General features: G+C 38.9%; 3 protein-coding genes across 3 annotated transcripts; all 3 read right to left on the bottom strand.

The window, feature by feature from the left end:
- Nucleotides 1-2,721: 2,721 nt before the first annotated feature.
- On the bottom strand, nt 2,722-3,329 carry LOC139453764 (acanthoscurrin-2-like). The gene is made up of 2 exons (XM_071235229.1): nt 2,993-3,329; nt 2,722-2,738 (listed from the first exon to the last, which is right to left on the bottom strand). Exons 1-2 carry the CDS (start codon nt 3,327-3,329, stop codon nt 2,722-2,724), a joined length of 354 nt encoding a protein of 117 aa, XP_071091330.1.
- A 3,623-nt stretch (nt 3,330-6,952) lies between these two features.
- LOC139453763 (acanthoscurrin-2-like) lies at nt 6,953-7,560 on the bottom strand. The gene is made up of 2 exons (XM_071235228.1): nt 7,224-7,560; nt 6,953-6,969 (listed from the first exon to the last, which is right to left on the bottom strand). Exons 1-2 carry the CDS (start codon nt 7,558-7,560, stop codon nt 6,953-6,955), a joined length of 354 nt encoding a protein of 117 aa, XP_071091329.1.
- Nucleotides 7,561-10,920: 3,360 nt separating this feature from the next.
- Nucleotides 10,921-11,528, bottom strand: LOC139453762 (acanthoscurrin-2-like). The gene is made up of 2 exons (XM_071235226.1): nt 11,192-11,528; nt 10,921-10,937 (listed from the first exon to the last, which is right to left on the bottom strand). Exons 1-2 carry the CDS (start codon nt 11,526-11,528, stop codon nt 10,921-10,923), a joined length of 354 nt encoding a protein of 117 aa, XP_071091327.1.

Here is an 11,528-nt window from a genome sequence, read left to right as displayed (position 1 = left end):
CGGCTCTAACTGGGGAGCCTCCAAAGATACCCTCCTCTCACTATATACAACACTAATTAGATCAAAACTAGACTACGGCTGTGCCATATACAATACCCTAAACAACTCTCTTTCTAAAAAACTTGACTCAATACAATATCAGGCTCTCAAACTAATTACACGCACCCAACATGGCACCTCCTACACCTCACTTCAGGCCCTTACAGGAGAAATGCCACTAAATCTACGCAGGGAACATCTAAGCCTTAACTTCTGGGCCGCGTCCCAAACAAACCCTCTCATCCAAAACCTAATTAACCAAAACATTAGCCCAAGAAACCAAGCTCTAGCTCGCAAACACCCCTTACTCACCCCAATATCCCAAAGAATAACTAACTACCTCAATGAACACCAAACTCAAAATCTTAAACAAAACTGCAAAAAATCAAATATCTTCACCCCTAAACTCAAAATACCCCAAATAGACACAACGCTAGCTAACCAAATAAATAAACAAACCGACCCAAACATAGCTAAAACCACCACACTTGCATACATACACGAAAATTGGACAAATTGGTGTCACATATACACTGACGGATCTTCAGACCCGATCTCCAACCACACAGGCTTCGGAGTCCATACCACACAACCAGTTATATCCACACAATCTTACCGACTCCCTAACAACCAATCTATATTCACGGCCGAACTTATGGGCATGGCCTCAGCCCTGCATAACCAACAATCTAAAAACAACAAAAAAATCCTAATTCTCACTGACTCCCTTAGTGGACTACAAGCCCTCCAAAACAAAAATACCAAAAAACGACCTAAATTAATAAACCAAATACTTAAAAGCTCCAACGACCTAACAAAAGCAGGCAAACAAATAACCTTCTTGTGGATCCCCGCCCACGTAGGAATTTACGGCAATGAAAGCGCCGATAAAGCAGCTAAATTATCTCTCAAAATACCAGAAATAAGCCTAAACCTACCCATCTCAAAATCAGAAATTAAAAGTGTAAACAAACAAAAAATAACCAAAAAATGGCATAATCAATATCAAAACTCAAATAGCCAAATCAAAAAAGTGCTCAGAAAACCACTAGCCAAACCTAAAATCCTACACCCCTCTAAAAAAATTGACAGATTAATTACAAAACTCCAAACAGGACACACCAACCTAAATAACCACCTAAAACAACTTAAAAGACACACCACAGGCAACTGCCCCCACTGCAAACAACCCGAAACCACAGAACACGCACTCATTCACTGCACCCACTATCAAACACACAGAACCACACTACAAACCGCCCTCAATCTAAATAAAGTTCCTACTCTAGATGAAATACTAATTAAACCCTCAAAATAAACTAGAAAATTTCAAGGCCCTAGGCGTATTCCTAATCAAAACAGACCTAATTAAGCGCATCTAAAAATTAATTAATCTACCAATTCAAAATCCAATAAACATACAAACACCCACCTCACCCGGCTCCCTTAGTTCCCTCCTCCACCCACCTCGGCATTTATTCCAAATTTAAAAATTTCAAAAAATCAATATAAGCAACCCCTAAAAGCCCCCTCTTGGGTTGCACACACCACTTTCACCCTTCTCGGAATACACTAAATGGTCCGACCAGGCCCGTGTGCGAAATACGCTGTAGTCGGAAAGCGCACGTTAAATCTTTTATATCAGTCAGTAATCAATATGTATTTTTCAAATAGCACCTACAGGGAAGGTGGTTAGTAAACACACAACTAAATATCTATATAGATACTTCTCCTATTAATTACATAAGCAGTATGCAAAATGTTAAATTGCATCATCAAATCAAGAAGTACATGTTTGATGGAAATTACAAATAATTTGTAGGTTGATAAGCTATACCCGGACAAGCGTATTTAATAGTTACTTTTGAATTCAATCGTTTTGTTTGTGTAATTGATAAACTGTAAAGATATGTTATTGTCATGGAAATTCCAACTGTTTGCATTCCCTTCTAACCAAGCAGTAAGAATCTTGCAACATTTGTTTTGATGCTCTACATCACTATGGCTTTCGGGTTTGTTTTATTGCAGCAGCTCAGATATTACTTATACAAAGAGCCATAACAACATGTAGATTGTATTCTGAATACAACTATCGCTCATTTTCAAGGACAGCGCACACATTTGCATTTCAATACAGTGCACACTGTCTACCCCTTGATATCGTCAATGACTGCTTTGACAAAAATTGACACGCCTGCTTATTTGTTTCGCTGCATGTTTTTAAAATGCAAATTGAAATACAGACAGCCAATTCAAGATATTATGGTACTTAAATGGCTATCAAACCCTTTTCTGGCAGCCCAAATCATATATTCCGTGAAACATGAACTCGGGTAAGTGACATTTTGTGGGAGATATATCAAGCATAAAATCCCTCCTCTTATCATTATGTCCGGTTTCCTCAGGAACTTAATAGCACATTTCAGTAGTTGATATCTCAGCTAGCAGTAAAACGCAATATCATTGAAGTGTGCTTGGATATTGGTCGACAACACGTACTATGTCCACAGTTTACAATATGGAGAAACATAGATCACTCTTCCATTGTGAACATTCAATTCAGATTAAGATTTTCAAACAAATTTCAAGGCGTAAATAAATATGACAAGATTTTATTGAACCAATTCCATTGGTTTGAGAAAATACATAAATAGCCAGCATCACACTGCAGGTGATAATAACTCAATAATAGCCGATACCTGAAACAAAAAAATAGTAGAATAAAGTTGGGATGTATGGATAAGTCACAACGAAGTCTTGAAACTAGCTGCATGATAAATTATACCAAATATTAGAGAAAGCAGAGAATAGTTTTAAAGATGTTTTGTAAATGTCATCAGCTTTGTCGCGGAAAATAGTAATACCACATAGGTAAATTATACAATTTTGCAAACGAGACTGGAGGTATATTTACGGATACGATAAACAAACGATATCATATTTTGTGAAATACCTTTTCCCAATCCAATTCCGTATCCTCCCATTCCGTAGAGACCACCATAGCCTCCAAGTCCTCCGTACAGACCTCCCATGCCGTATCCGTATTTGCCTCCGTATAGACCTCCCATGCCTCCGTATAGACCTCCCATGCCTCCGTATAGACCTCCCATGCCTCCGTACAGACCTCCATAGCCTCCAAGACCTCCAAGGCCTCCGTACAATCCACCCATTCCGTAGCCAATTCCGCCCAGTCCTCCTTTCAACCCGCCAATTCCACCATACAGACCGGTAGGCTCGGCAAAGGCGGTAACAGCCAGGCAGGCAACAAGAGCGGCGACTATCTTCATCATTTTGAGTATCTATTGAGTAACGTGAAAATCATTGTCAAGAAAGGTAAAATAGCATGTTATCGTTACTCATCTGGTAAATTCAGTTCACACCACTCATTGTGAATTATGTTATCAGTTTTAATTTCACCCGCATTCATATATTTCCCAATTTACAAGAACGTTTTATGTTACATATTCGTACTTTTATAAATTGGCTCAACATGAAGGTTAAAAACAGCCAGATGCGCAGCAGATGAATCAAAAATTAAAAGTATACATATATATCACAAGCAAAGCTTAAAATAGTACTTGCAGTTTGGTCTTTACTCGTATCTGTGTCTCAACGGAAGGTGAAGATAAGAGATGATGGAACAGTTTCCCCCGTCCTTTATATATACCATTTGTGAATTATACGTGATTGATTTACCTTGGGCTGGCCACTTCCAGGTAAGTAACGCACCTCAGCTTAATGGTGTAAAGTAAGCATTCTTTTCGCATCAAAGGGCCCGAGGTTATCACCCTACGGGTACACATGCGAGCTGGTATTCATGAACATCGATTAAGGAAGTACAAGACAACGTATATAAAGGTGGCAAACAGAGACACTCTCTCTGGAATCGTCTAACTGCATTTCAAACAGTCCTCGATACTCAACGTTTAACCTATATTATTTAGGGGCGGTCGGGTAGCCTAGTGGTTAAAGCGTTCGCTCGTTACGCCGAAGACACGGGTTCGATTTCCGACATGGGTACAATGTGTGAAGCCCATTGCTGATGTCCCCCGACGTAATATTGCTAAAAGCGGCGTAAAACCATACTCACTCACTCACTTTAACCTTTATTAAGTAAATATTCGATAATGGTCTGAAAAGTGTGTATCCAGTAAATATATGATGTGGGAGCAACATACATCAGACATTATAATGCATCTGTGTGATACGACATAACAAGAGACCAGAAAACTGACGCAACACACCAGTACAGCCTCGCCACAGTACAGCAGTAGCACTGTACCACACGGGGTCAACTATGCTAACCGTTTCCGTGTAATACAGCAGCCTGCTCACAAGAAAATAGCTTCTGCTGAATATACTGCAGAAGTCCCCAGATACTACATTATTCTCCCCGAATTTTATTTATCTTACTGCACATTAACTATAAACTACAACAGCTTTATTTCCTAACTGAAAGGGACATATATTGGTTTCTTCTCACAAAGGGACTGTCACTATGAAAACTCACAACATCTTTTTATGCGTGTAGTATCTGTTAAAAGCCGAAAGTACACCAATGTCTTCTGAAAACATGATTGACATATGAACAACAGCTTGTTTTGTGGTCTTTGTTGACTAGTCTTTATATGTGTTTGTGACGGTGGAACCGATGAGGAAGGATACGCTTACTTTTTGGCAACCGCCAGGTATCATCACTATCTGGTTGGTTAGATGGTTGGTTGGTTGTTTAACGCCGCACTCAACAATATTCCAGCTATATGACGGCGGTCTGTAAATAATCGAGTCTGGACCAGACAATCCAGTGATTAAAATCATTAGCATCGATCCACGCAATTGGGATCGATGACATGCATCAACCAAGTCAGCGAGCCTGACCACCCGATCCCGTTAGACGCCTTTTACGACAAGCATATACATCCACCTTTTACGGCAAGCATGGGTTGCTGAAGACCTATTCTACTCCACTATCTGATAGTCATTCATACGCACATGCTTGTGATCATTATAGTCGGAATCGTACAATGGCCTCTGCTGCTTCGAGCACAGCTTTCGAATGATTCTGAAAAGGGTTTTGTGGCGTTTATTTGCAACTGCGTTTCTTGAGAAAACTCTCTTATCTTCAACATATTATCTTGATAATTGTACGCTTCATTATCAAGGAATTTGTGATAATACGAGCATCACTAAATTTGATATCTCAATTTCTATAGATAACGCCTGAATATTGATATAATAATCATTCAGTGATGACCCTTTAACTACATAAATCGTCAACGCCAGAGAATATTCAGGCTCGATTATCTGCTGAAACAGATTTCATTGGGTGTAAAAGGCAAGATTGTGCTAAAATGTATTAGGTCGTAAACATTAGAAGAAAGTATATAAATCATCTCTACCCTTTACGTATGCCCTTGACATGATGAAGCAGTAGTGATAGTGATTATTGTGTTCTTTTAAGGCGTGTTTAGACCAAAACTCTTACCAAGAATAAAACACGCGCAAATCAGTTTGACAATGTGTAACTATATAAGGGTTGCCCAGAAAAACCGTACATCTAAAAGTAAAGACGTGTGTTTTCAGAAGAAAATGCTCTTAAAGTATAACACAAAGGTGTTTTCAAAGATAGACATGATCAAACGACTTGTTTTTACAGTCTGGTTGTTGTTATAAAGACTTATGACACGCTTTAAAGTTGGACTATTTATTCCGCTGAATTTCACTCTCTACAGTTACCAAATGCAATCTCCTTTGTATTGATAAATGATTGTCACTTTTGCTTTGTAGTCAAACAATAGGGATATATTAGCTATTTGTTTGTTCATTGTAATCTTCAATCCTACCAATCCAGTTCGGAATCTTCAAATTCGCGGTCTGATTTAATCAATATGTATTTTTCAAATAGCACCTACAGGGAAGGTGGTTAGTAAACACACAACTAAATATCTATATAGATACTTCTCCTATTAATTACATAAGCAGTATGCAAAATGTTAAATTGCATCATCAAATCAAGAAGTACATGTTTGATGGAAATTACAAATAATTCGTAGGTTGATAAGCTATACCCGGACAAGCGTATTTAATAGTTACTTTTGAATTCAATCGTTTTGTTTGTGTAATTGATAAACTGTAAAGATATGTTATTGTCATGGAAATTCCAACTGTTTGCATTCCCTTCTAACCAAGCAGTAAGAATCTTGCAACATTTGTTTTGATGCTCTACATCACTATGGCTTTCGGGTTTGTTTTATTGCAGCAGCTCAGATATTACTTATACAAAGAGCCATAACAACATGTAGATTGTATTCTGAATACAACTATCGCTCATTTTCAAGGACAGCGCACACATTTGCATTTCAATACAGTGCACACTGTCTACCCCTTGATATCGTCAATGACTGCTTTGACAAAAATTGACACGCCTGCTTATTTGTTTCGCTGCATGTTTTTAAAATGCAAATTGAAATACAGACAGCCAATTCAAGATATTATGGTACTTAAATGGCTATCAAACCCTTTTCTGGCAGCCCAAATCATATATTCCGTGAAACATGAACTCGGGTAAGTGACATTTTGTGGGAGATATATCAAGCATAAAATCCCTCCTCTTATCATTATGTCCGGTTTCCTCAGGAACTTAATAGCACATTTCAGTAGTTGATATCTCAGCTAGCAGTAAAACGCAATATCATTGAAGTGTGCTTGGATATTGGTCGACAACACGTACTATGTCCACAGTTTACAATATGGAGAAACATAGATCACTCTTCCATTGTGAACATTCAATTCAGATTAAGATTTTCAAACAAATTTCAAGGCGTAAATAAATATGACAAGATTTTATTGAACCAATTCCATTGGTTTGAGAAAATACATAAATAGCCAGCATCACACTGCAGGTGATAATAACTCAATAATAGCCGATACCTGAAACAAAAAAATAGTAGAATAAAGTTGGGATGTATGGATAAGTCACAACGAAGTCTTGAAACTAGCTGCATGATAAATTATACCAAATATTAGAGAAAGCAGAGAATAGTTTTAAAGATGTTTTGTAAATGTCATCAGCTTTGTCGCGGAAAATAGTAATACCACATAGGTAAATTATACAATTTTGCAAACGAGACTGGAGGTATATTTACGGATACGATAAACAAACGATATCATATTTTGTGAAATACCTTTTCCCAATCCAATTCCGTATCCTCCCATTCCGTAGAGACCACCATAGCCTCCAAGTCCTCCGTACAGACCTCCCATGCCGTATCCGTATTTGCCTCCGTATAGACCTCCCATGCCTCCGTATAGACCTCCCATGCCTCCGTATAGACCTCCCATGCCTCCGTACAGACCTCCATAGCCTCCAAGACCTCCAAGGCCTCCGTACAATCCACCCATTCCGTAGCCAATTCCGCCCAGTCCTCCTTTCAACCCGCCAATTCCACCATACAGACCGGTAGGCTCGGCAAAGGCGGTAACAGCCAGGCAGGCAACAAGAGCGGCGACTATCTTCATCATTTTGAGTATCTATTGAGTAACGTGAAAATCATTGTCAAGAAAGGTAAAATAGCATGTTATCGTTACTCATCTGGTAAATTCAGTTCACACCACTCATTGTGAATTATGTTATCAGTTTTAATTTCACCCGCATTCATATATTTCCCAATTTACAAGAACGTTTTATGTTACATATTCGTACTTTTATAAATTGGCTCAACATGAAGGTTAAAAACAGCCAGATGCGCAGCAGATGAATCAAAAATTAAAAGTATACATATATATCACAAGCAAAGCTTAAAATAGTACTTGCAGTTTGGTCTTTACTCGTATCTGTGTCTCAACGGAAGGCGAAGATAAGAGATGATGGAACAGTTTCCCCCGTCCTTTATATATACCATTTGTGAATTATACGTGATTGATTTACCTTGGGCTGGCCACTTCCAGGTAAGTAACGCACCTCAGCTTAATGGTGTAAAGTAAGCATTCTTTTCGCATCAAAGGGCCCGAGGTTATCACCCTACGGGTACACATGCGAGCTGGTATTCATGAACATCGATTAAGGAAGTACAAGACAACGTATATAAAGGTGGCAAACAGAGACACTCTCTCTGGAATCGTCTAACTGCATTTCAAACAGTCCTCGATACTCAACGTTTAACCTATATCATTTAGGGGCGGTCGGGTAGCCTAGTGGTTAAAGCGTTCGCTCGTTACGCCGAAGACACGGGTTCGATTTCCGACATGGGTACAATGTGTGAAGCCCATTGCTGATGTCCCCCGACGTAATATTGCTAAAAGCGGCGTAAAACCATACTCACTCACTCACTTTAACCTTTATTAAGTAAATATTCGATAATGGTCTGAAAAGTGTGTATCCAGTAAATATATGATGTGGGAGCAACATACATCAGACATTATAATGCATCTGTGTGATACGACATAACAAGAGACCAGAAAACTGACGCAACACACCAGTACAGCCTCGCCACAGTACAGCAGTAGCACTGTACCACACGGGGTCAACTATGCTAACCGTTTCCGTGTAATACAGCAGCCTGCTCACAAGAAAATAGCTTCTGCTGAATATACTGCAGAAGTCCCCAGATACTACATTATTCTCCCCGAATTTTATTTATCTTACTGCACATTAACTATAAACTACAACAGCTTTATTTCCTAACTGAAAGGGACATATATTGGTTTCTTCTCACAAAGGGACTGTCACTATGAAAACTCACAACATCTTTTTATGCGTGTAGTATCTGTTAAAAGCCGAAAGTACACCAATGTCTTCTGAAAACATGATTGACATATGAACAACAGCTTGTTTTGTGGTCTTTGTTGACTAGTCTTTATATGTGTTGGTGACGGTGGAACCGATGAGGAAGGATACGCTTACTTTTTGGCAACCGCCAGGTATCATCACTATCTGGTTGGTTAGTTGGTTGGTTGGTTGTTTAACGCCGCACTCAACAATATTCCAGCTATATGACGGCGGTCTGTAAATAATCGAGTCTGGACCAGACAATCCAGTGATTAAAATCATTAGCATCGATCCACGCAATTGGGATCGATGACATGCATCAACCAAGTCAGCGAGCCTGACCACCCGATCCCGTTAGACGCCTTTTACGACAAGCATATACATCCACCTTTTACGGCAAGCATGGGTTGCTGAAGACCTATTCTACTCCACTATCTGATAGTCATTCATACGCACATGCTTGTGATCATTATAGTCGGAATCGTACAATGGCCTCTGCTGCTTCGAGCACAGCTTTCGAATGATTCTGAAAAGGGTTTTGTGGCGTTTATTTGCAACTGCGTTTCTTGAGAAAACTCTCTTATCTTCAACATATTATCTTGATAATTGTACGCTTCATTATCAAGGAATTTGTGATAATACGAGCATCACTAAATTTGATATCTCAATTTCTATAGATAACGCCTGAATATTGATATAATAATCATTCAGTGATGACCCTTTAACTACATAAATCGTCAACGCCAGAGAATATTCAGGCTCGATTATCTGCTGAAACAGATTTCATTGGGTGTAAAAGGCAAGATTGTGCTAAAATGTATTAGGTCGTAAACATTAGAAGAAAGTATATAAATCGTCTCTACCCTTTACGTATGCCCTTGACATGATGAAGCAGTAGTGATAGTGATTATTGTGTTCTTTTAAGGCGTGTTTAGACCAAAACTCTTACCAAGAATAAAACACGCGCAAATCAGTTTGACAATGTGTAACTATATAAGGGTTGCCCAGAAAAACCGTACATCTAAAAGTAAAGACGTGTGTTTTCAGAAGAAAATGCTCTTAAAGTATAACACAAAGGTGTTTTCAAAGATAGACATGATCAAACGACTTGTTTTTACAGTCTGGTTGTTGTTATAAAGACTTATGACACGCTTTAAAGTTGGACTATTTATTCCGCTGAATTTCACTCTCTACAGTTACCAAATGCAATCTCCTTTGTATTGATAAATGATTGTCACTTTTGCTTTGTAGTCAAACAATAGGGATATATTAGCTTTTTGTTTGTTCATTGTAATCTTCAATCCTACCAATCCAGTTCGGAATCTTCAAATTCGCGGTCTGATTTAATCAATATGGAAATTCCAACTGTTTGCATTCCCTTCTAACCAAGCAGTAAGAATCTTGCAACATTTGTTTTGATGCTCTACATCACTATGGCTTTCGGGTTTGTTTTATTGCAGCAGCTCAGATATTACTTATACAAAGAGCCATAACAACATGTAGATTGTATTCTGAATCCAACTATCGCTCATTTTCAAGGACAGCGCACACATTTGCATTTCAATACAGTGCACACTGTCTACCCCTTGATATCGTCAATGACTGCTTTGACAAAAATTGACACGCCTGCTTATTTGTTTCGCTGCATGTTTTTAAAATGCAAATTGAAATACAGACAGCCAATTCAAGATATTATGGTACTTAAATGGCTATCAAACCCTTTTCTGGCAGCCCAAATCATATATTCCGTGAAACATGAACTCGGGTAAGTGACATTTTGTGGGAGATATATCAAGCATAAAATCCCTCCTCTTATCATCATGTCCGGTTTCCTCAGGAACTTAATAGCACATTTCAGTAGTTGATATCTCAGCTAGCAGTAAAACGCAATATCATTGAAGTGTGCTTGGATATTGGTCGACAACACGTACTATGTCCACAGTTTACAATATGGAGAAACATAGATCACTCTTCCATTGTGAACATTCAATTCAGATTAAGATTTTCAAACAAATTTCAAGGCGTAAATAAATATGACAAGATTTTATTGAACCAATTCCATTGGTTTGAGAAAATACATAAATAGCCAGCATCACACTGCAGGTGATAATAACTCAATAATAGCCGATACCTGAAACAAAAAAATAGTAGAATAAAGTTGGGATGTATGGATAAGTCACAACGAAGTCTTGAAACTAGCTGCATGATAAATTATACCAAATATTAGAGAAAGCAGAGAATAGTTTTAAAGATGTTTTGTAAATGTCATCAGCTTTGTCGCGGAAAATAGTAATACCACATAGGTAAATTATACAATTTTGCAAACGAGACTGGAGGTATATTTACGGATACGATAAACAAACGATATCATATTTTGTGAAATACCTTTTCCCAATCCAATTCCGTATCCTCCCATTCCGTAGAGACCACCATAGCCTCCAAGTCCTCCGTACAGACCTCCCATGCCGTATCCGTATTTGCCTCCGTATAGACCTCCCATGCCTCCGTATAGACCTCCCATGCCTCCGTATAGACCTCCCATGCCTCCGTACAGACCTCCATAGCCTCCAAGACCTCCAAGGCCTCCGTACAATCCACCCATTCCGTAGCCAATTCCGCCCAGTCCTCCTTTCAACCCGCCAATTCCACCATACAGACCGGTAGGCTCGGCAAAGGCGGTAACAGCCAGGCAGGCAACAAGAGCGGCGACTATCTTCATCAT

This window comes from Haliotis cracherodii, unplaced genomic scaffold (genome assembly GCF_022045235.1).
Source record: "Haliotis cracherodii isolate W230 unplaced genomic scaffold, xgHalCrac1.p SCAF_10, whole genome shotgun sequence".
NCBI classification, from domain to species: Eukaryota; Metazoa; Mollusca; class Gastropoda; order Lepetellida; family Haliotidae; genus Haliotis; species Haliotis cracherodii.
This window is presented reverse-complemented; position numbering and strand designations above follow the sequence as displayed.

Excerpts from the sequence above, each read along its gene's own strand:
- LOC139453763 (XM_071235228.1), bottom strand. The coding sequence starts at position 7,560 with ATGATGAAGATAGTCGCCGCTCTTGTTGCCTGCCTGGCTGTTACCGCC.
- LOC139453764 (XM_071235229.1), bottom strand. The coding sequence starts at position 3,329 with ATGATGAAGATAGTCGCCGCTCTTGTTGCCTGCCTGGCTGTTACCGCC.
- LOC139453762 (XM_071235226.1), bottom strand. The coding sequence starts at position 11,528 with ATGATGAAGATAGTCGCCGCTCTTGTTGCCTGCCTGGCTGTTACCGCC.